Source organism: Buteo buteo, chromosome 14, assembly GCF_964188355.1.
Source record: "Buteo buteo chromosome 14, bButBut1.hap1.1, whole genome shotgun sequence".
Taxonomy (NCBI): Eukaryota; Metazoa; Chordata; class Aves; order Accipitriformes; family Accipitridae; genus Buteo; species Buteo buteo.
Genome location: NC_134184.1, coordinates 6,472,599 through 6,497,212, shown reverse-complemented (window position 1 = coordinate 6,497,212; position 24,614 = coordinate 6,472,599). Strand labels below are relative to the sequence as shown.

Below are 24,614 nucleotides of genomic sequence, written 5' to 3'. Positions count from 1 at the left end.
ATCTGGCTTAATCCTCTTCTGTATCTCATGTCACAAACTCCTTTGCACACAGACCTTTCAAAAATATTTTTTCATAAAAGTACTTAGGCTCAGCAAGTTCTCCAATATATAGCACTAAGGTTGCTTTGGTAGCCATAAGCAATGCATAATACATGATATACATGACCTTTATTTTTAAAAAGCATATAGGATATTTACAAAATGGAATTCACAAATAGCACTAGCTCGATCATTTGTTTTCCACCTTTTATTGCATTTACACACAACCCTACCTACCATAACACCAGCAAAAAGGGCTAAACGTGATTATGAAATTAAATAATTGGGAACAGCTTTTCCCAACTTCATCTGTGCTTCACATAAGCTACATCTCCCTCTAGTGAAAGTTTCAGGAATTACAAGAATGTGCTTACACACGAATGTCAAAAATAATTACACATACTTCTATTAAGTGATAGAATTTATTTCACATGCTAGTAATAACCAATTATATATATTATATGTTGCAGCACGTACCACAAGTCTGAAAGAACACTAAGATAAAAACAAAGATCGTGAAAATAAGACACACAGAGAAAACCATACCTTTTTAAGAGCACAGACTTTTAAAACTTTTTCATATTTTTCTTTTTCATATTCCTTGTCAAACAGTATATTACTTCTTACTGTACCAGAAAACACCCAAGGCTGCTGAGAAACATAGGCAATTCTTCCAGTAACATTTATCAAACCTTTGTCTTTAGGTAGCTCACCAAGCACAGCACTTAGGAGCGAAGACTGGAAAAGATTAAAAAAAAATTGAAAAGTTTGATTCCATTAAAGACATCACAGAGACTGAGCAGTGTTTACTGGCACTCAGGCTACTGCTAACAGTAGAAGAGAACTAGTATGTTTCACATGCCATCTAGAATCAACATACAAAGTACTCTTTAACTCTGAACCATTTCCTCCCCACTCCCAGAAGGGCATCTGCCTTTCTTCAATGCCAGTGTCTTGATGTGAAGTGTGTTATACACAGAAAGGAACTGTACATTTTCAAGTTTCTAGTCACATTTAACAGACTCATAAAAATCCCACAGAATGGAATAAACATTAAGACTTACTTTGCCAGCTCCTACAGGACCAATCACAGCCAATAATTCCCCTCGTCTGACAGTAAATGAAAGTTGTTGAAGTGCTGGGCTTTCTGAACTCTATGGATTTGAGAAGAAGTTAGGCTTGCTCAGTAATGAAATATGCACCATCAAAACAACTCTTTAGAAACAGAAAACAATGCACATAAATCACTAAATTAGCAACCCATTCACCCACCATATTTTCAGGCATACAGTTTGCCTCTTCAGTAATTCACAAACACTTCTGAAAGACCCTGATCCTTCACCACAAACAAGTAACACAGATAAAACGGTGTTCAGGGAATAAGGAACCCAAAGGCAGCAGAAGCCATGCTTCCTCAAAGCCCACGCATCCTTGCTGCAGCTTAGCACCAGGCTGGGGTGGCAACCTCGGAAACAGGAGCTCTCTGCTAGGCATGGCACCGGCATTCACGGCCCCGGCACAGCATGCCCAGCAACTCCGAGTAGCCGGACAAATGCTGGAAAAGGGGAGAGTTGAAGCACTCTCAGAGCCCCAGGAAAGCCAGGTCTGTGTTTGCTCTAGTCAAGGCTCTATCTAAAGTGAAAACAGAAAAACGCCATTTGATTTTACACAACTTAATCTTGTATATTGTGGATTCTCAGACTTTTCACAGACAAAGTGGGCTATTTGTGTGAAAATACACTACCCTCATATTGTTTAATATTCCTTTTCAGTATGCCTAGCCTTTATGTTACACTACTGATAAGAGCTTATTTCCCAACATATTTTGCACCTCTCCTATCAAGGTTGTAAAAATGCCCGTTTCCTGTGAAAAGAAAGGATGCTCATGTCTTTAATAGCTATGCTAAACCGCAATTCCTAAGGGCCTGGTGCAGCTCCTTCTCATTAAAGCAGAACACCCTTGTAACAGGATCTGCCTTTACATGCATCTTAGACCACACTAAGCATGACTGACACTAAAATGCAAACAGGAAAATATATGCTTTAAAAAAAAAGAAAAAAGTATTTCTATTAAGGGACCAAACAAAAACCCAGCCTTAAGCTTCAAGAAAAAAGAACAAGGTGAAGAATACCTAGTGTACCTCATAACAGCTTGCAGACTGCTTAAAATCTCCAGCCATCCTCTGAAACTCAAGAGGCTGAAGAGGCCACCACCTAACCCCGCACAAAAGATGCGGCATGACCAAGTTCTGGGACTGTGAAAAGGGGAAGCTTGCTACTCATTTCAAATTATTTGGGAGAGACACAGGTACAGCATCCATCCACATCCATGACAGCTAGGAGAACCGGGCTAGCATGCACCTATCCACTCACGTCAGGAGAAACAGTCAGGTAGGCAGCATCGTACCCAGAGCTCAAAGCCGCACGTCCCCCATCACAGCTCCCACCTGGCTGAAGCACCACAGGGTTCACACGAAATCAGAGTCACGCTATGAAAACCCAAACTTGTGCACATCGTGCCAGCTCTGCAAAACTACTTTTGTTGCTATTATTAATTTCCACAAGGTGGCATCAACGGGGTTTTTTTTCCTCTTCTCCACCCCCTTCCCAATCAGGGCTTTACCATGAATTTGATTTCCTGGTCCAGAGTACATAGTTCAGGTGCTCAGCTAGCACTAAGGTCAGAGGAACTCTACCAACTTATGGCAGCCAAGGCTTTTTTTTTTTGTTGTTGTTAATGCAAAGTTTGTAGGAAGAGAAAATATCTCTTTTCAAACCCATTAGTCTATACAGAAAAAGTAAATAAGCTTTCACGCACACAGGCCCTTCTTCAGACCTCTCGAGGTTGTGCTTCTGTATTCACAAAGGTGCAAAGATATTTCTTCCCACATTCAGTTTTTTTAAAAAATATATCATAAGAGCCTAAAAACATTACAGAAAAAAATCAAAAAAGTTTTTAAACTATTACCCAAATATTATGTATTAAAGTGGTATTGTAAGATATCACAGACCCTATACAAAGGTCGTAATGCAAACAAACAGCATGGCCACAAACACCTAGGGGCATGGTATTTTAGCAAAATAGCATGCCTTATAATTAAAGACAATTTTTCCTGAATTCATCACACCCATTTTGAGGGACTAAACTGAGGCACTTAAATCAGAGCACAGACTAGTATTACAGCTAAGTTCATCTGACAGCTCCCCTGTGCCCTGCCAACTATCCACATCTTTCCCTTCCCTTCTGCCATTTGTTCTTGCCTAACCTTGCAGATGGGTTGTTCATGCGGACTAAAGTATCAGAAAACTAATCACATTAAAATTCATTTTCTACTGCTTTACTCCTCTGAACTGGTTCACCACAGGGTCGTACATAAAAGCATTAACACCAGCACAGGGGAGGGAACAGAGACACAGAGTGTGCGGGCAGAGGGACACGAGACTGATCCCTTCAGGGGCAACAACCCCTTAGGTGAGCTTAGGCAGACCTTACACACCGTACGGCCAAGAGAAAGAGGCAATTCATCCCATCTAATGGATACAGAGATCATATATTGCACAGAAGTACTACACCACTTAGGCTCCTCACTTAAGTGACTTAAATTACAAGGGATAAATTTGGCCTCTGTTCAAATGCTTGAATCTTAAACCTAAAGTCGCTCAGTTCAGCAGACAGACTGTTCTGTAAACTCAAGGCACATCAGTAAAAACCCGTACTGAAGAAACCCTAGTTCCGTGCTGGTATCAGACTAGCCTGTGGGACTCAAGATAATACTCGCCTTAGTAAAACAAGAGTGTGACCATGAATTAATTGGTTTTGTTTATTTTGATAAACTGTAATACACCATGTTAGGTTGCTTTCCTAAAAGCCTAGCTAATAATCCCTTTTTTACTTCTAGTAATTTTGGATTTGTGGGTTGTTGGGGTTTTTCAGTATCTCTTTTGGCTCACAATCTTAAAAAATAAAAAAAGTTATCATCTAGCTGTACAGTGTCTGTACAGAGATCCAAAGAGTCTTGAGAAACCTAGTTAGGGTAGCAAGCTAAGTTGGATAGCATTTCCTTTTATGACACCTCTCTCTCAGAACTCAACTTTTCAGTGAGCAACTCTATAAAATTATTTTGCATCATTGTAAGAATACATAAGAGAAAGTTTCTCAGCAGCTTTTAATAGTTCTGGGAGAACTATTCTTCTCCCATGCACAATGCAATTAAATACCAAAATGAAAATTATGTTAAGAGTTTTGTGGGTGGTTTGTTGGTGGTTTTGTTTTTTTGGTTGGTTTGTTTTTTTTTTTAAATCAAAAGGAAACCAGTAATTCCAGTCATGCTGCCCTGCTTTATGCAATATAAACAACTCATGAAAAAAAAAAAAAAAGGTGTTTTATGGGCATATTATGCAACCATTTCCTATAAATTGTTAACAGTGGTACCAATGTGGTTTGGGAGGAAAACAAAGACTAAGAAATACATTCCATTTTGCATTAGAATGTATTAACCATTAAGTTTTTCACATCACTTAATTTTTAAAAAATTGTTCAATTTATGAAGAAAGATTGATGTCACAGAGACAACACTGAAAAACTAAAGCACAGTAATATAGCATGCTTCTTTTGTAGCTAAGTAGTAATAGCAGTAGGTAGATCCTCACATATGTTTTCACACTTTATCTTCTTGAGACCCAACATATGTAAGGGAAGAGGGTATATAAAGGGAACTACATGACTTGTCTTATTTGCATCACATTTATATGCAAAATTCACTTTAGAGCTTCCAGCCTTTCTTATGGAGACTGAAGCTTCCCTTGTGCAAGGATACTGGCAGCTCATAATAGCTCCAACAACTCATCACAAATTGCTGCTTACCATAGCAACTGCAGTTTTAAAACAGAAACTACAGTCAATCTTTGCCTTTCTTACAGAAAAGGATACATAACATACCTGTATAATGCCCCCTTTTCTAGTCTTTTTGGTGGGTTTGGTGCATTTTAAGCAGACAACAATTTGTAGCTGAACAGTGTCAAAATACACAGAGAAACAAATACATGCAGACTAGTCTCTAAAGCTTTCAAAACTGTTATGAGAAGTAGAATATTGTACTGGTTCTAGACTAATGGACTGATCAGCATTCATATCACAGGAAAAAAAAACCAACATGCACTAAGGCCCACCTTACTGTGCTGTCTGTCCGTAATTCCAATTTAAGTATCTCAGCTACAATACAGGGCTATTTAATAACAAGAGATATTTTCACACAGAAACACACAGATTTCCATTTAATATAATATTTAGGAATAGCTACTTTTAAGATTGTATTGTGTTTGTGTGGCAGGGTTTTGGTAGCAGAGGAGGGGCTGCAGGGGTGGCTCCTGTGAGAAGCTGCTCAAAGCTTCCCTGGCTCCGAGTCGGACCCGCCTCTGGCCAAGAAAGGAATTCTCATACACAGAAGATGGAATACAAAACACCAGCACACTATACATAGACATACTGCTTTTTAGACTTAAAATACCTGCAGTGCCAACACACTTCACATTTAGTAGAAGCAAATTTACCTTATCCCAATAGCAAGTCAAATCCTGAACATGAAGAATGACATTCTCATTATTACCATGCAGTTGTGGCTTGAAGGGTGAGATCTCATCAAGTATCAGAAAGTTCTGCAACAGAAGAAAAGCACAGGATATTACCTAACGTGAGACAGAATGGGAAGGGAACCCAAGGACATGTTTTTGGAAGCAGCATACAGAACATTAATTGGAGGGTTCTGTGTGGTTTCTGTTAGGTTTTGTAGAACCTAAGTTTTATTTCTAGTGTTGATTTTCCCCCCCACTGTTTAAAATTCATGGTGTTAACTGTATAACTTTTTTCTTCATTTGTACTAGTGGGGACATGAGGACAATTCTTTGCCCAATGAACCTTGGTTCTGGAGCTGGTTTCCAAAAACCACCCTTAAGGAATCATAAGTGCAAGGGAGTTGGAGCCAACTGTCAGAAGCAAAATCATGTGACCAGTAGGATGTGCTGGAAACAGAGACAAGAAAAAAAACACAAAGGAACAGATCATCACTGCCTCTGCTTAAGTGCCCCTCTGTTCCTAAGGCATCTTTTTCAGCCATCCGTGTCAACCTGCACAGCTTGAAATATTCCTTGAAAGAGCACTGCCCTGCAGCTCAACACAGGGTATACTAGAGTACAGAAAAGACAGTGTGCAACATCCAGTATCCCAAGCACTTCTATCCCCTCCCACAGTTTAGTTTAAGCAGTAATAGTAAGTGTTAGTGCCTACAAAATATTGCTGTAGTCATGATTTTCACACATTAACCTTTTCTAACTCCATTCGCATCAACTTCCACAAAACACTGCTTTAAAGTGCAAAGATTACTTGTTTAATACATAGGGTTTTGTGCAGGCTTAGTACAGTTAGCAAATTTATCAACAAACTGATTTATGATATTCAAGCACACAGAGAAGAAAATAGGAGATTTTTAGCTACTTTCATCAACAAGTGGCATACTGACACTATGTAAAGCCGTATGATTACATCTGAAGTGTTTGTTTTCCCTATTCCAGATTAGATTAACCGGGGTTTTTTTTGCAAAATTAAGTTCCAAAACGGCTGGCATGCTTTAATTCTGTATTTCAATAACCTGACAATTTGAGACTTTTTAAGTTTTAAATTAAAAATGCATTTTGCATTTAAGTCTGTCACTCTTGCAGCTTATGCTAAAGTACTGGTACATACAACAAACATGACTATTTAATTCACAACACACACTTAACACAGCAAACCAAACCAAACAAAGCCCATCTGCCAAAACTAGCAGCATTACTGATGTTCATCCTTACTGAATTTGAGTCTTCACTCCAGCCACAAGACACCAGCTACAGCTCACACCTGTCCCCCATAGCTGACAGGGTATTGCAGTGCACATGGAATATGAATCCTACAGCTCCCATCTGCCTGCTTTGTCCTCCAACTCTCAATTCCAACATAACTGCATACCTGTACGCATGTCTACAGCACCTCTTTGCAGATACACTTTTCTCCTACATTTCAGCCTGCCCTATGGTGCATGTCGTGTTTTTGCACATGCATACATAGCAACATGTTCAGTTTTCAAAATAGGTTACTTCATTAAAAATCCCAAACTGCAAAACTAAATTACAGCTGCTTTTGCTGGTGACATTAAAACAATGTTAGAATAAGAGAAGAAATCCACATACCATTCAAATCAATAACCATACCTTGATTCGTCGTATGCTAACCACTGCCTCGGATACTCTCTCAACAGCCGAAGGGAAGAACAGAGTTACTGTCAGTCTTACTGCACCATACAGGGACACTGCAACAAACACCCGACTTGCAGAGATAACATTGCCAAGTAGTACATATGCCATGAAAGTCATGAACACTGTTATTTTGCTTGCCACAAAAAATGAGGCTAAGTTCAGTCCTCGAAGGTAGGAGCTTTTCATAACCATGGCAATCTCCTTCCTAAAAATGCAAAATATAAACAATCACATCAATCTCTCTCATTATAATTGCCCTCAACAATAGGTGAGGGAAACCCACTCTCAGGATTTTACTTTCATATACTTTCTCCTCCTCTTGCACCACCCCAACTCATACGTAAAGAACTGTAAAGAAAGTATGTTATATGGTAAATAACAGAAATGAATTTAAAAGGTTTAGAAATTGAGTGCAGAAAATTACTATATTTAGTATCTTAGTAGCTATAGAAAATAGTTATTTTTCAGAGACAGAAAACCGAAATACCCTTTTTTTTCTGCTTTGGTCAAACTAGTATTTGAATTCAGGTTCTAATCGGCTTCAAATCTTTCTGGGTTGTGTACAACGGCAAAGAGGAAAAAACCTCTGTATAAAGGCCAAACACCCACAAACTCCTTATCCTTCCAATATCAAAATCCAGTAGAGTATCAGGAGTTTTGTGACTGAAAGATCAACACATACTCTGCAGTTGAAAAAACAGGGCAACTTCCAAAGGATCAAGAGTTCACCCATGGCCCAAGTATCTGCCTTTATTCAGCTGTTGCTCCTCAAGCTGGATCACAGGATTTGCAGTATTTCCTTTGATGTCAGTGTAAATCCTTCCTGATTTGGACCCTGCTCCTGGCTTCTTTTGCTCTAGGAATTTTGGTTCATAATTCAGCAAATACTGATCTGTGAGGCCAATTGTTCTGCCAGCCATTACGCGAGCTAAATAGTGATTGAAGTACTGCACAGACACAGAAGTCTCCTTCCAGCAGCTGAAAAGCTGCTGATGCGTAGTGTTCTCAATTTCCACTTCAGTTAAATTTCAGTTTCCACTTCTAAATGACTCATCAAGTCCAATCCTCAAAATGTTACTGCACTATCTACAATGTGGATGCCATCAGGCTTAACTTCTTATTAGAATAATCATTTATCAAGAGAGCCATAACAACTTACTCCTTCCCCATATATTCTGATTTTATCTGCTTGAAATACTACAGAATATAAAATCCTGAAACAATTCCTCATTTTTCTTCCCAAATATTCTGGCACTTCTCAGGGAAAATCTTCATCATTTTGATTACCTTGCACTTGGAACTATATACTAAGATTAGAAACTCAAGTTATGATTAAACAATTTGAAGTAAATCCTCACTTAACGGAGAGAAGGATGCAAGATGCACTACTGGAAAACTAGTTAAGCAATTTTCCCACTATACTTGCCAAATTGGCTGAATTGACAGACCTTCAAAGACTCATTTTTTTCAGCTTAAGGGCTCACAGTCTCTGATCTCCTCCAGAGTACAGTGAAAGAACATTTGTATGTAAACTATTTGAATTGGGTCTAATTCAATTACTTCTACAATCCTGGATGAAACTCTTTTCCCACCCTCTAATAATCCATGATAATCCTGTCTCTATCTGTGGATAATCAGCAAGTTCTTTGTTCTACTCTCCATAAATATCAGATAAATTACAGCCTAACGACAGGCTGTATATAATATACTACACTGTCTTAAGGCATGGAGTTATATTAAAGGAAACTAATACAGACAGCCACAGGAAAAAAGAGCAACAGAGGAGTTCAGCTGTCGTCTTAGCAACTGTCAAGGGCCACTGTGGAAATAGCGGGCAATAAATCACCTGGCTGAACTGAACACTTTTAACTACAGTTTTCCACAGCGCAGTTAAAGAAAGAGGGCTCAAGATGTGTTTTGGAGGAGCTTATTTCTCTCTATCATTAAAAAGGAAGCCTCTAATCCTAATGAGGTGTTGAACTTGGAAATCTAAAGTTTAGTGATGTGAATACATCCACTGAGGAAGCTTTCAATAAAGAAATATCCTCTCTGACTCCATGCAAGAGAGCAAAGCTTTCAATCAATCAAGATCATTCAATCAGCACGGGATCCTATAATCTGAAGGAGTAAAGGATTATGTGCGTGGGAAGAAATGTCTCAGGGAACATTAGCAAGTTTGCAAGCCTGCTCATGGATGTAAAGGAAAAAATTCTTTTTAAAAAAAAGGATTCCAAATAAAACAAATTTTAAAAATAATTTAAAAAATAATCAGAGAATCTACAGGACAATAACAACCTTCTTCTCACATGCTGGAGAGGAACGTAACGTGAAAATTAAGTGATGAGAAATATGCACCTGAACTCCTACAGTCTTTCTTCAGCACTGAATGCTCTTACACTGTCAAGTAAAAGCACAAATATTGATTGAAAATCAAATTTATAAATAAGTTTTAATCAGATGCTGACAGACCTCTGAAATGAAATGTCTTAGGATACCAAACTCGGCTGGCCTTGCCAATTGAACAACTAGGGAGTTTCTGAGCTGCTGTCTTTCTCCCCTCCACCCTTCCCAGATGGGTTGAACGATACTTCAAAACACAGAAAAGGAAGCAGAGTACTACCTGAGGATGCTATTATTTAGGACAGAAAGACAGATTCCATATATTTCTCAGAAGGGAAATGTCTGCTTATTGGTTCCTCACAGAACTGTGAAGATTAAATTGTTCCAATTACAACTACTACAGTTTATTAGCTGCTGTTTTTAAACACAACCAAAAAAGGAAAGCATAAAAAACCCCAAGAATTTATCAATATCAAAAGGGGGGTTTTTTCCTATTTTCTGTCCCCTTAGGATATATTTCCATTCCTTCACTCTTGCTATGGGAAGTTTTTAAAAAAAAAAAAAAAGGCCAAAAGAAGGTGAAGTAAACTGCACTTTAAAAGCACAAAATAATGTACTTATTGACATGTAAAAAAATGGAAACATATAGATCATATACCAAGCTGTATCTTTCCAGGATTACCTTCTTAAACCATTCACAAGTTCCGCAAATGATTTTTCCCAAGCATACATCTTTATTATCTTCATACCACTTATGACTTCATTCATGGTCCTAATCCTGACATCTGTTAAGGCAGCTGTCTTGCTTCTGTAAATAGCAGCACAAAGTAAAAATTCTCAGAAACTCAAAAGAAGAGAGACTACTTACGATTGCATAACACACTCATATTAATGAAGTTTTTACTTTTACTTGTAAAGAGGATTCATGTAATTGTAATTGCATTAAAGGGTCTTCCTAAAACAGTATCTTAAGGCTGACATACAGCAGACAGACTTGGTATGTCTGTATTCCTGGTATTCCCTATTCTCAGGGAACTGAGCTGATTCAATATTCAGAATTGTACATCAGCTTGCGCAAACACATGGTATTTCTTAAACAACATACTTGTACACAAAAAACCCTCAAATAAAAAAATTTACAAATATTAAATTTAGAACTAAACAAAAATCAGAAAATTACTTTTAGAAATGGTTTTGAAATGCCAAAATAACAACCCTTCTCATAAGGCTCTTTTGAGGTTGTTAAAGAAAGTGGCCTCCATTTGTGTCTTTTTAAGATTAACTCTAGTTGAAGCAAAGATTACTTAATAGCACTACATGAGCAGTAGTTTAAGAGAGCTAATCTAGATATGGTTATGTTTAACAAATAAATATTATTTAAGCATTAATTGTAATTAACACTAAAGTAAATATATCTATTTTAGTCCCATATTATGTTTGCAATTATGAACAAATTGTAAAATACATATAATTAAATAATAAAGTCACAGTTTGAATTAGGAAAAAAGCATAGAAAGTTAGAAGCCACGTAATCAATGCATAAACCATGCTAATAAAGCCTGTTACAATTCTGAATAGTGAGCTATGGTAGGCCTTATTTTGATAAAACATACCTCTTCTTGCTAAATTACTTATTTTTGTACATACCAATGAAAGTTAAGATTCAGAGATCATTTTTTAAAACAAACAAAAAACCTCTTTGGAAAGGGTGGTTGGGTTTTGTCAGCTTAACCTGCCCCCTGTAAGATTTCTCTGATGCTCTGGAAGAAATAGACATGTTTAAAAGCACTTAAGTAGAAAGAATTTCAGGCACCTGCTCATCATTTCAAAAAAACTTCTCAGCACCAGTGTTCCATAAACACTGGTATGGCTGAAGCAGCATATTAAGAAATATTTATACAAGAAAACTGACAAGGAAGTGTAGGAACTTGGCTCTAATACAATCAGGGCTTCTTATTAAGACTAAGGAAGATAGCTTAGCCTAAACCAACCATACTGACATGGAATGAGATTATCTTTGCTAAGTCCTCCTTTTCTTTTTCAAAAACAAACAGTAAAAGACAAACAATTCCTCAAAGAATGCAAGAGCTCATCCTTTCTTCCCCATACACACACCACCACTACAAAAGGCAAAATTTAGCATGTGCTGTTCATGTCTCTGCAGCAACAAACAACAATTCTCACCTGCAATCTTCTGAAATGGTCATTTTTCAGACCTGACTTCCAGGCTTGGTCTCCAGATAACAGAAGGTTGGAAATGACTCAAAGTAATAAACTTAACAGAGGTTTCTTTTTTAAATGGTGTGAATCAAAAAGGCTACAGTTCTCACAAACCAATTTTTGAGTTTTCCCAGTGAAATGTTATCATAGTAACCAACCTCTTTCAAATTGCTTTAAAATGTTCAAGTGGGTGTTTGTTTGGAGGTATTTTTCTTTGGTTTTTTTTAAGTTACTCTACATTGCAAAAAGCGTATTTTGTACATGCATACATACCAGAAGCCACAGACTCAGAGATACGATATAATGGTTTAAAGTACACAAACTTCCAGTGCACTGATGGCAATTTACAGCAGAGGAAGACACGTCCCCAGTTTTAAAAATATTAAGTTCAGAGTACATGCAGATCAGGATGACTGGGAAACACACGCTCACATAGCATGCTTAAGAGCACAATAAGAAAGGACCTGAAAATTCTTCAAGTGTCAGAGAAGTCCCCTCTATGATACTAATAAACATCCTAAACTAAGCAAGCTGCAGAATTCTTTTTTGTTGCCATGAAGCATATTTGGTAGGTTTTAATCATGTCTAAAACAACAGTTCCACACAGTCATTTTCTTAAAAAAAAATTAAAAGGACTTTAAATGAAAGTATTACGGTTGCATGGCTAAGCTGTGAAAAGGGTTGAGCTCTTGTGAATAAATATATATGAAATGGTCTTCAGTCCAATAATTGAACTATTTCTCAAATAATATATTAGGTCATGTGTATTTTGTAACACTTCTAGTACTTTTGCAGGTAAAAGCAATACTGCATAATACAGTGTATACCATTCCATAGGATACTGAGTCCGTTTCTGCAAACTCCTACAGCACTGACACTAATGCCTGCATCATAAACTGGTGTGCATGTATGTGTTTACAACACTGGGTCAGAAGTACAATGCTGAATAATAGCACAAATTAGCTGCCACACTGAGCGTGCCTGGATTTTCGCAAAAGCTTTAATCCTTAAATTACTTCTTCATAGGCTGATTTCCTTAAATCCATGCAGAATCCCAGCAACTGCCATGAGAACACACTCATCATTACAGCGCTGGAATCCATTCCAGTTTTTCCATTAACTCCTTCTGTTCACTGCACACTTCTATTCACAAATACAAAGATCCATGCACACATAGACAAGCCGAAGTTTTTCTGGTCAACAAATTCTTTCCCTTGCACTGCATCCAAAGAAGTGGCCGTTAATGAATGGGGAAAAAACCCAAACAACATTACATTGCCACTGATTTAACTTTTAAAATACATACCTTCAAGAAGGGATTTTTGTCACCTTGTTGTCTGACCCTGGACAAGTCCCTTAATCTCTTTGTGCCTCAGTTTCCCATCTGTAAAATGGGGATAATAATGCTTACGACCATGGATAAGGCACCAGTTAAGTGCTAAGTATTTTAACTATTGACTCAAAGCTCAAAACCTCAAAAACTTAAAACTCAAAAAACCCAACAGTGAAGTAGCTTGATACTTATGCATGCATATTAAACATGCAGTGAAAATGCACATGTAAGAATATATTGGAAGTGTTCTACAAACAGGTTTTATCATAAAAAACCCTAAGAAATTGACAGAGAACACCAAATGGATCATGGCTCATTATTTGAGAAACAGCACATAAGCATAATAACTGAAGACTATCACAGTTGTTACAAATAGAAGGAAGTCTATGAGTTGATCTCATTTTGTAATTCTCAGCTCTCTTCAGACCTAGCCATGCAATGGCAATGCCAGTCTCAATACCTCTGGAAAACTTGTCTTAAAATACAACTTGAAAACAACAGTAACTCACCAAAAGAAGTTTTACCTATCCAAAGAGCTAGAAGGAACCCATTCACCCTGAATACAAATGCAACAAAGATGCATTAACACTACTAAGCGTATGCATACACAGTAAAGGAATGCAAAAATATTCCCATTTAGATGCAAAAGACATTTATAAACTCATGACGTAACTACAGCATGATTAATTACACAAGAAAAAGAAAGTTAGGAACTGAGAACATTGAAGATAATTCAATATTCCCACTTGAGGCAAGTTTTTTTTTTTTAGGAAGAAGTCACAGAAAAACAAATTAAATTTGTCTGATAATGGAAAATTACAGCAGACTCATTTTCTATCTCCACAGCCTAGAACCTTACAGTTAGAAACCTCATAGCTGGCATCAAAACCACCATCACAGGTTTTTTCTTCCTTTCTCAGTTCCTTCCCCTTTTTCCTCTCTGCATCTTTGCCTTGGAGGAGAACAAGATCTTTGAACACAAAACCTTCAGAGCTTTCTACTGCAACTCCTGTATCACCCCAGTAAGTCAAACTTACAGCAGGACTGACAGTATTGTCTTTGTAGTAACCACTCCCTAAGCATCAACGCAGAAAGGCAAAGCTCAAGGAGTTACATGATTCTATGCCAAGATCTACAGCAAGTTAGCTACAGAAGTAGCCCAACTCTTAATATACTGGACAGCTAATGAGTAGCAGATGTTTTCAGGATGTCTGGAAGACAGACCACTTCAAGTCCCTAAACAGGAATTCAGAAATCTCACATTAGCAACTATGATAAACATGGGCAAAGAAAAAAGACAATGCAAAAAACCTCAAAAGACAGAAGCTGATCTCGGAACAGTACTCCACCTCCATCCAATACGTACATTTTAAAACCCAGGACAGAAATACGCACAATCCAACACCTGCAACCTTACCTTAGGGAAGAAAAAAGCCTCCCAATGCAGGTCTGGACAGGAAGAAGAATAATCAGAACTGCCATTCCTGCAAGACATGATGGGCCTATCTCCATCCAGAGAAGTACTGTTACTGCTACAGCTTGAATTGGTCCAGCCCACAAGAAGTGCAAGAAAATTGTTACCTAGGCAAATAGTTAAGAAACAAAAATTAGGTTTTGATCTTAGCTAAAAAATTAAACCCCAGTAACACAAAACTTGAGGAAACACCTTTGCCTGCGGCAGGTACTGCGGCATCCAGTGAGAATTCTGCACCAGATTCTGAGACCTAAATGTACATGGAGGCGCCTAACCTCCATAAAGTAAGCAAACTACCACACTGACTTCATTTTATCTTCATGCACCAACATTCCTCTGAGCTTAAGAAAACAGCAGGAAAATATTTAAGGGGGGGAAAAAAGTATATGTTTTTCTCCCATATTCTAAGAAAATATTTCACTTCCTATGATGTTCAAGAAAACAAGTAGAAGAAATGTTCATAAGAAACACTTAATCACCAGTTGTAAACAAAAACTTCTTAACTCAAACCCCACAATTTCTTCAGCCCCTTGGGAAAGATGGGTAATACTTCTTACCTGATCAAATTTGTTCACATCATTTGACAGAAGATTCACTATTTGACCAGTGGTCGTTTTTGCCATAGCTACGTTACTGAGACGAAGTGCCTAAAAAAGTCAGAACGGTCTCAAATTGTCACAGCTTATAAAGCACAGTACACCTATATACAGAAGACTCAATACACAAATACAATACCAGGGCAAAAGCTGAAGGCACATCCCAGCTTTTGCCTGAGAACATCTGGGCATAGTTCAAGAGCCTTAGGTAACATGTGAGTTAGGTTAAATATTCTGAAGAACGTCCTGAAGAAGAGAGTATAAAAAAATCTAGGGAAGGACTGCAAGAACAAAAGTGACATAACTATCTTCATGTTTAAAGTGATTAAAAACAGGAAAATACCAACAGAACAACTTAATAAAACTAAATGAAAGAGCTTGTAATTTTTCATTTGCATTGCTCTTCCCCACATTATGAGCATCTGTTCAAAACGGGAACAGAAAACTCTACCTGAAGATTAAATTAAAATCAGGAAAATGTTTGGCCAAGTGAAAGAATTCTGTTTTGAATGAGATTCCTCACAGAAGACAAAACCCCCAAGTTATTCATCTTACACTATCAGTTCCTGCAAACACTGCAAACTGTGCTTTCTGTCTTTGCAAATCAGAGTTAATATCCCTTTTACAAATTAATAAATATTTCCCTTGTTAGTAACTCTTGTAAAATCATAAGATTTCTGAATTATATTAAATGAAGTTTAGCACATGTTATGAAAAGCAACAAGAGTAAATATCAAACATTTTTATAGGTTAATAAGTAAGTTAATCAGTAGAAAATAGTATGTGATTGTAAAATGCCCCCCAAAAAGTCACGTCTGGAAATATGCAGTCTGAACATTAGTGCAAAGATCCAAACTGAAATAGCTCAAAGATGTGGGTAACAGACCCTGCTTCCTTCTACACCTGCTGGAAAGAAAACAGTTTTGCAGCACAAGTAAAAAAAAAACACACAACACACATTACACGTTTTCCTGTAACAGGAATAGTTCACTCCTCAAAGACACTTCACATTTTTAGATGGTGCACATCTACTTCTCCCCATCCAAACAATATCCTGTTATTAGGATTCCTTTTTGATCAATAATCCAAACTGAAGAGCACTAATTGTATCAAAAATATTGTTCCAGTATTTTAAATCAGGTGCAAGAACATGAGACATCAAAGTACTATTCAGTTCCAAAATGTACTAGCCCAGTTCATTTTGACCAAGACAGTCTCAGGAGGAATAATGCAAAAGCATCTGAGCCACAAGGAGGGTGCTCATCTGTGACTGATTTGTCTTCTCAGAGAAGAGACAGCCACTCCCATCATCAGTAGCAATGCAATTTTACTCTTTTCTTCCATTCCTGCTTCAAACCCACTTTCGAAGTAGCACTGGATTTTGATTTATTTTTTTTTTTAAAAGTTAAATAAGCCTTACATTCTCCTGGCTGAATGGACCTGTCTAGACTGCAAGTATACAGAAGGACATGGAAACATTGGACACAAAACACAAGTTTTACTTTTATAACCAATTTCTACCAAAAAGTCCTGTTTTGGTACTTTCCCTTTGTACTACATCCAAAACACAGCACCATATGAGCTGCTATGAAGAAAATTAACTCTATCCCAGCCAAAGTCAGTACACTGTGGCTTTAAATACTGCAGACCATAACTTTTATAAATTCACTCCAAAGGTAAGAAATACTACTGAAGATTAGCTAGAGCCACACACCTTTTTAAAAAGCAACTGTAGTTTGAATTTACATTTTATTTTACATTTGCCAATTATCTGTCTGTTTTCAGCATAAAGATCTGCTTGATTTTCTGTCTATAAGATTTCCATATGGATATATTTGCCAGCAAGCACCCTTTCTCAAGGAAAATAGGTTTTAATTATATGAACTAATGAGAGAAGTTTGTACACTTGATGCCTTAGGTTAAACTTCTCCCCCCCCCCCCCCGATATAATTGCACAGGCCCAATTTCAATTCTTTAACTATTATTTGCCATCCATACTCCCATCTTAAGTGTTTTAATCTCTCCCTGCCCCAAATAGTTAATTCAAAAGCACATTAAAAAGGGAGAACTGACCATAGAAAGGAATAATATAAAACTGTTCAGTCAAATAACTCCTGACATCTTTTTGGCTGCTTTCTGTCTAAACCAATAACTCCGCAGCTTAAACTGCTTTAGTGGTTATTCTGAACCTCAAAGAACTTCTAAAAGTTAAGTGTTCAAAAAAAAAAATCAGTCTCCCATAAGTACCCTTTGGTTTTAAAACATGAGATTGTGAGTCATAAGACAGATTCCATTTTCATTTTTGTTATAAGCTTCCTTCGTGCATCACTAATACTTCTTACTGATCACAAAAGATCTTGGAGTTTGAATGCATGGTTTTTGCAAAATGAGAGTTTAAACTTTCCAGGAAATGAAAAAGGGTCTAAAACTTAAGAATTATGAGCATTTGAAGTTCAGCACTAAGGATGCTCTCTCATCCAACCCATTCATCCTTGCAAATCCAAGTTTTTATTTACTACAGCAATTAACAAACACCGCAAAAGTGCTGGTAAATTAGCATCCAGATCCTTTCAAAAGCCTGTATGAGAATAAAGAGAAAGTATGACCTATCTATAAGCCTCAGATAATGAAGACAAATGATTAGAAAGGTTTATCAATGTTCTGCTGTGACCTCAGCCTTCACCCTCAGGAGACAACATTTATGAGATGAGGAGAGATTAATTTTCCATTTAATCACATCCCTAGAAAAAAGGGGGCACATTACAAACATTTCTTTTCCAAGCTTCTAGGCTAATATCAACACAGCAACAAACAACATTGCTATATACATATTTCATGAATTTCAAACTGTGTTATGATAATCAGTTTAGTAAATTAATACCTTAGAGAGATGTTTATGTACAAGAAAGCAGTGTGCCATGTTAGAGCCGAGTTCCCAGAGGATACTTTCCAAGGTATCAGAAGAGGGAGGAGAATAAATATGTGCATGAAAAGCAATCGCCACTTACAACAGGGACATTTTTACTCTCCTCACTTTACTGCTTTGCCCAAAACCTTTGCATGACCTATACCAGTAGTACAAGTGTTTGCCTTAAGTGGATGGTACCTATGTTCAATGGTTAAAATAACATGGATTTCTTTACATTCTAAAGAAACTTTACAGTCTGATCCTTCAATTAAACCACTTTGCTGAGGTAAGAACTGGCAGGTTACTATTCTAGCAGCACTAAAGCTAGAAAGATAGGGCATTTTCCCTTGCAGCATCCCCAGCAGGGACTTCCTGCTTGGAAGCGGGGCCGGGTTCAACGGTTTGGGTATTGCCAACAGCTTCAGAAGAGGGAAGCAGACATTTACAATTGGGTTGCTTGGTCCCCAGAGCACACGAAGGCCAGCATTTCACCCTGGATGCCACTCAACTCCTTCCTATAGGTAATATCCATAACTTCTCTTGTTCCACTTTCCATCTGACAGTGGCCTCGGCTCTTTCTGTTGTTGAGGACAGCTATTTCTTGATCAGGACACAAAGACAGCAAAGAAACTACAGCTTATTAAACATACATCCCTTCTCACACTTCATTGGCTTTAATGAAGGACCCCAGCGCTCCCACGGTAAAAGCAGTAACTGATACTAAAAAACGGCTCTACCCTACCCTTAGGATTCAGCTTGATTCTGAACCGTGTCTCTGCCCACTCCTCTCTTTCTTCTCCCCCCCAAGTAAGGGGATACTAAAGGGACCTGGCTGTGAAGACGCTGAGCATCCCTGCCAGCCTGGAGGGGGCAGCAGCAGTACCGCAGCACCTGACGGATGCCCCGAGAGAGGGGGGCAGCCTCTCTGACCCACAAAGGAGCAACTCACTACCTCTACAGCACTGCTGGAATAAAATATAAATAAATCCCACCATTAACCACAACGGGCGGCAGGGGGGGGAACTGGACAGTGAAGCAACTGCCAGCATCCCCCAGGAGCTCTGCCCTTCTCCTGCCGTACGCTGACGGCCTCTTACCGCTCCAGCACACAACCCTTCCACCAGCAACGGGGAGTTCCTCTCCAAGAGCACGAGCAGGCCAAAATCAGCAGCTCCTCCTAGGCTTTAGGGCTACTTAATTCACCACCTTCACTAGGAGGACTGAAGCTGTCATTCCGACACCGTATTACCGAAGAGAGAGCAAGAGCACGTATATACATTTAAGGTCTGATACACATTAGCACGCATTACATTTCTACAAACAAGCAACTTCAATGGAATTGCAAGCATGAACAAATAACTGTATTTTTAAACTCCCCTAATGAAATAGTTGTCAAATGCCAGATATACCTGTACACAGGTTTGCTTACCTTCCGATAAATCATGTGACACATAGCTACCCTCAGCTTCATGCCAGCCCGCTGTACATGATAGAAGTATAAGTGGTGCATTATAGCTAGAATAAGCGTGCACACAGACAGAGCAGCTGCGTAGCAATATGCAAAATTCAAAGCTACCTCATCTGAGGAATCATAGTTTTCAAAATAACTAATAATTTTTCCCAAAAATATTGGCTGAATTATTTTGAGGGTTTCCTGAAAGAAAAAGAAGGGGAAAAAAAAGTATTAACAATTTTATATCATACCATGCTACCCAAGTTTGTAGCCGGGCAAACAAGAGCCAAGTACTGCCGCAAGTCACATCCCATATTATTTTTGTCTTTTTTGTGCTCTAAAATGCCAAGCCAGTTTTTATCAACACGTAATCCAAAAGAAATAAGTTCCACATTAAAATTCAGATGAATCTTTAAAAAGAACTCTGTCAATTACCAATAAAAAATTTGATGTCATAAAAATTGCATGAATATGTGTTACACTCCCATTTTTAAAGATGACAAAGTGTCCTTTACAGCCATTTACATATAGCAAAAAAACCCTTTTTCTATTGGGCATCCTACTCATATATAAGATACAGCTAAGCCTTACAAAGCAAGTCAATGGCTTGTAATGTCTCAAAAATAATGCACCAAAATCAGCTCTCTGTTCCACATCCACAATCCCACAGTTACAACTCAATTTTTCAGTCTCTGCAGGACTATAGCTCTGTTTTCTGAGAAAGCACATGAACGTTAGAGGTTCTCTGAACAGCCCAGCATTAAGTCACCAGTATGTATCATGCAGTCTAAGAGGCCAAGTTTCACATCCCTGTTAGCCAAGAAGTGTGTTGTGTGACATTTTACACCACTTACCTCAATCATTGTGAAAATTCCAAAAACTAAATAGGATTTCCAGTAACAAAGAATAATGGCTTTTGTTAAATGTGGCGGTTTTCCTCTCTTTTTTGCTTTTTGCACCTCTTTATCCCAGTACCTGACAAACAAAACACAACCATGCCTGAGGGCAGAAGTAAAATCACAAGGCAATTACCTGGAATAAAATGCTTTCAGCCTTACAGCCAAGATTGCCATGATCACTTTTATACAACAGCAACAACAACAACAAAAGTTAACAGTCATGTCTTCTCATACGCATCAACAAATAGTATTTAGTATTACAGGCCTATTTGCTCTCGTATCATGACAAACAATTCACCACTGTTGACTACTATCACTTTTGACATATTTGCTGATGAGAAACTGGTTCCTTCATTCTTCTCCCAGTTCAGACAGCCACTCACCTTAGTTAAGAGCCTATTATCATATGATCTCCTGACTATGGACTAAACTGAGGCAGCACAGAGTGTCTTTATCTTCCTATAAGCTCTGCACTCCCCCAGAAAGGTTGTGATATACGACCCTTTTTCATGTCTGGCCCTTTCTTTTTCCGCCACATGCTTCGATGAGGACGAGCAGATATGGCACAAGAGCAGAAGAAACTGTCTGCAGCAGTTTTGTCACTTAACACTCCACAAGTCTCTCTGAAGGCAAAGATTACAGCAGCAAAATGGCAAAACTGCCCACAAGCAGGACACAATCTGTTCACATTAAAATCAAAGACAGTAATAACAAGAACGATTTTAACAAGAAAATATCAGAACTTCAGCAGACTTCTTAAAGCATGCTGTTGTCAGACAGGATACTCCCCCTTGCTTCTGGGGGCTAAATATTTTCTGCCAGACCCCCTGACCTTGCTAGTTTAAGGGCTAAAATGAGTCTAAGGCATGAAAGCCAAATTATTTTGCAACAAAGCACACGAGTTTGAAGCATAGAGTATGGATAAGAAAACTTTTTTTATTTATTTTTACCCTTTTTTTTGTCACAAGGATTATAGAGTTATTGTTTAAATGCTTTGGAATCAGAATCGAAACTGCATCGATTCTGTGGGGTTTGCTGGCCCAAGAGAAAAGGCTAATTCCTTAGGTGACTATTTATGAATTATATTCTCTGCTTCTTGGCCAAGTACACTAAAGAATTAAAAACCACTCTTTTTTTTTAATGCTGTATTTTCTACCATTTCCTGACTCATGGAAAGTGTGTGCTTTTACTGTAAGAATCACTGGAAGGAGTCCATCTTCCTCCACAGCCAACTCCCTGAACTGCTTCAAGACACAGCCATGGAATTTGGCAAAGCTCTCCAGACACAAAGATGTTAAAAGCTGCGCGCCTATGAGCTTAGCACTGACACTTTCTTCAGTTAACTCATCCAGAGCAGGATGATGTAAGACCTGGTCATAACCTTTCATTTCTGGATTCTTTTTACTTCTTGAGGAGTCTCTTATCCCAACCAAACTATTACAAAAGTTGATTTGCTCTATGTCAGCGTAAAGGCAAGAAATAGCAAGATCACGCTTTCCTAATATAGAGGCCACTTTTCACTAGAAGATACCTCTTCCCCTACTTATATTTAACAAATTATTATTTGAAGACAAAAACCTTCTCTATTGCAAGGTTCGAGACAATTTACATAAACTGTTATTCTTGGAAAATACTTCACTATTGAAAGAAAAAAATAGATTGTCCTTGGACCATAACAACATCAACTGGTACACAGTCCATGAGAAGAGTACTTATAACAAAATAAAAAACCCCTCCTAAATGCAAGCTTTTATATGTCCAAGGCATTTTATCCACTTTACCAGAGTGGCATATTTTCAACATACATATATTTATATACACACATATATAAAGGGTACACAGCTGTCACTTAATTCAGTTGGTGCTCAAAACCAAAAACAACAAAAGAAAAAACCCAGAACTTTCTCCCCACTTTTATAGTTTCCATAGCTATTCTACCACAGGCCAGAAGACTCACATTAATTTATTAAGGATTACTGCAGTAACAGTTCATGAAACATCTTCTTTTCCAAGCATTCTGCAAAGTGTCAAATTAATGACATAATGAAAATACTCTAATGCATTTTCATTATGTGTAGCCCGAAAAAATTAAAATGCTTCCATGACGAACAAGTTCTAAATATTACTCTTAGTTCTTCAGCATTTTTAACAGTAGACCTTGTTAAACTTTACAACCTTTTTTAATTTTAGAATAGGAATAAGACTGTCACCTTCACCAGCAGAAATACAACGAAAGAGACAATTATTTTTCTCCTTACCACTGCAATTCCTCTCCAAGCTTCTCTGAGGAATCTTCTGGCAGCACTTTATACATATCATCTTCTTCAAGCTTCCGTTTATGGCCAATAATAAATAAAGGATTCAACCACCTATTTAAATGCAAATTAATAATAAACTGGTCAGCAGATGAAAAGAGTGATTTCTTTACATATTAATTCTTTTACCCTTTTCTTCCCTCCTCTTCTCCTGCATCACTCAATAGCCACACATTTTACTGCACTTTCTCTTACCTCAGAATTAAGTCACCCCAATTTACAAATGGGAAAGCATTTCCCATTCCCTAAAGCTGTTTATGCCCCATAGCACCTTACTCCCAGGCATCCAGACAGCCAGCATAACTCTTCTCAGCCTTAAGGCAACTGTTTTCTTACAGTGTTTCCTTATATTTAAGGAAAATTAGCATTCCTTTAAATATTTAGGAAACAACAGAACTTAATCCAACTACTAAAATATTGACAGACTTGTAAGTAAAATTGTAATACATATTAAAAGACATTTTTTGTAACTAGTGTGGCTATTAATTTACATAGGGAAAAAAACCTAACCACCATTCAAGTGCCATCTTGACAAATATTAAAGGTCAGTAATTTAAAGACAACAACTCAAATGTAAAAACGGGTAAATAACGGACTATTACTAGAACTGATCTTACCCATAAATACAAACAAAAAGTGCATTGTCACAGTGTGTGTCGGTTCAAAAAAGGAAAACAGCTCAGTTTCCTTAGTGGGCAGATTTTTTAAAAGTTCAGTATTTTATGAGAGCAATTTGAAAACAAATTGTAATAGTCCTACTCTAGGTTTGTTGGAAAACACAGTATTTTGTTAGATCAAATAATACGGTCAGGGAACAGCAAGACTAGCTTTTATGCACATAGATCCTTCTTCAAGTCTGAAATACAGGTCAAGGAGGTCCAAACAGTTGCAGTTGTGCTCCGCAGAGCAGATGGATGCATGGCAGAAAGCACAAAAGTGACCAAGTTGTTCATGAGCAGGAGCAAAAGAGAATGACACCTCTGAAACAGGCATGGCTTAGTGGGAACAGCAAGTTAGGGAGCTTGCAGTTTGCCACTTAGTTTGTCTCTACCGAATCCATGATATTTGGTTTCCAGGAGAAATGTGGATTTTGGCTCTCAGGCTTGTATCCTACAAGTACTTTCTCAGTTGGTCAGTACAATCAGAACCAAGAGGTCAGGGATGGACCCGTTTTGGAAAAAATACTCTTGCACTCACAGCAAGGGGTTTGTCTGATGTCAATTGCCTGTGAAAGTTCATAACTGCTGTTTAGTTTCTGACAATTATTCCCTGACTTCACCAACACAGTTTTTAAAAGAGCACCTGGTGCACTAGATGAAGTGTATTATTTTCTGGAAGGCCTACATGTGAGAATTCAAAACTGGAATGGTTTACAATGAGGGCATTTATTTATTCACAACCACAACAGTGGTTATGAATACTCATCAACTAGCTTTGCATTTCTTGCTCAGGCATGTTCCAATTAAATTTTGTATACACTGGCTCATAAGAAGTTTGTTGATTAGTTTTAGAGAGCATGGAGGGGCAGACTGAACCCCAGAAGAGGGGGCTCAGAGACTTTCTTTGAAGATAGAACTGTTGCAAAAACCTTTTTCACAGGCTCCATGGCACAACTGCATGTAACAAATGGGACTAACAATGTTTTTCCTTCGAGGCTTAACATGTTAGCACAGTGTGTCTGTGACTCACTCAAAGATCAAGTCTATCCTTAGAGTAGCATCTCTGATGCCTAACAACCCTTTTTAAACTC

The 24,614-nt window shown here is 37.9% G+C and overlaps 1 protein-coding gene across 11 annotated transcripts in view; it reads right to left on the bottom strand.

Moving 5' to 3' along the window:
* ABCC4 (ATP binding cassette subfamily C member 4 (PEL blood group)) overlaps positions 1-24,614 on the bottom strand; it is a 152,552-nt gene that overhangs the window by 115,541 nt on the left and 12,397 nt on the right. For 7 of the 11 annotated variants that reach the window (XR_012652911.1, XM_075045962.1, XM_075045969.1 and 4 more), the window contains exons 2-11: positions 22,808-22,918; positions 20,505-20,625; positions 19,627-19,851; positions 15,251-15,340; positions 14,637-14,800; positions 10,349-10,474; positions 7,282-7,531; positions 5,590-5,694; positions 1,104-1,193; positions 586-777 (exon numbers count right to left, since the gene is read on the bottom strand). Coding sequence is in view for 10 of the 11 variants with exons in the window: in XM_075045962.1 (XP_074902063.1) it covers positions 586-777; positions 1,104-1,193; positions 5,590-5,694; positions 7,282-7,531; positions 10,349-10,474; positions 14,637-14,800; positions 15,251-15,340; positions 19,627-19,851; positions 20,505-20,625; positions 22,808-22,918 (1,474 nt within the window). In the remaining variant the exon portion in view is untranslated. Of the gene's footprint in view, positions 1-585; positions 778-1,103; positions 1,194-5,589; positions 5,695-7,281; positions 7,532-10,348; positions 10,475-13,192; positions 13,271-13,728; positions 13,770-14,636; positions 14,801-15,250; positions 15,341-19,626; positions 19,852-20,504; positions 20,626-22,807; positions 22,919-24,614 lie in introns of those variants that run through there. The other 4 variants (XM_075045964.1, XM_075045967.1, XM_075045968.1 and 1 more) reach the window with 4 other exon arrangements.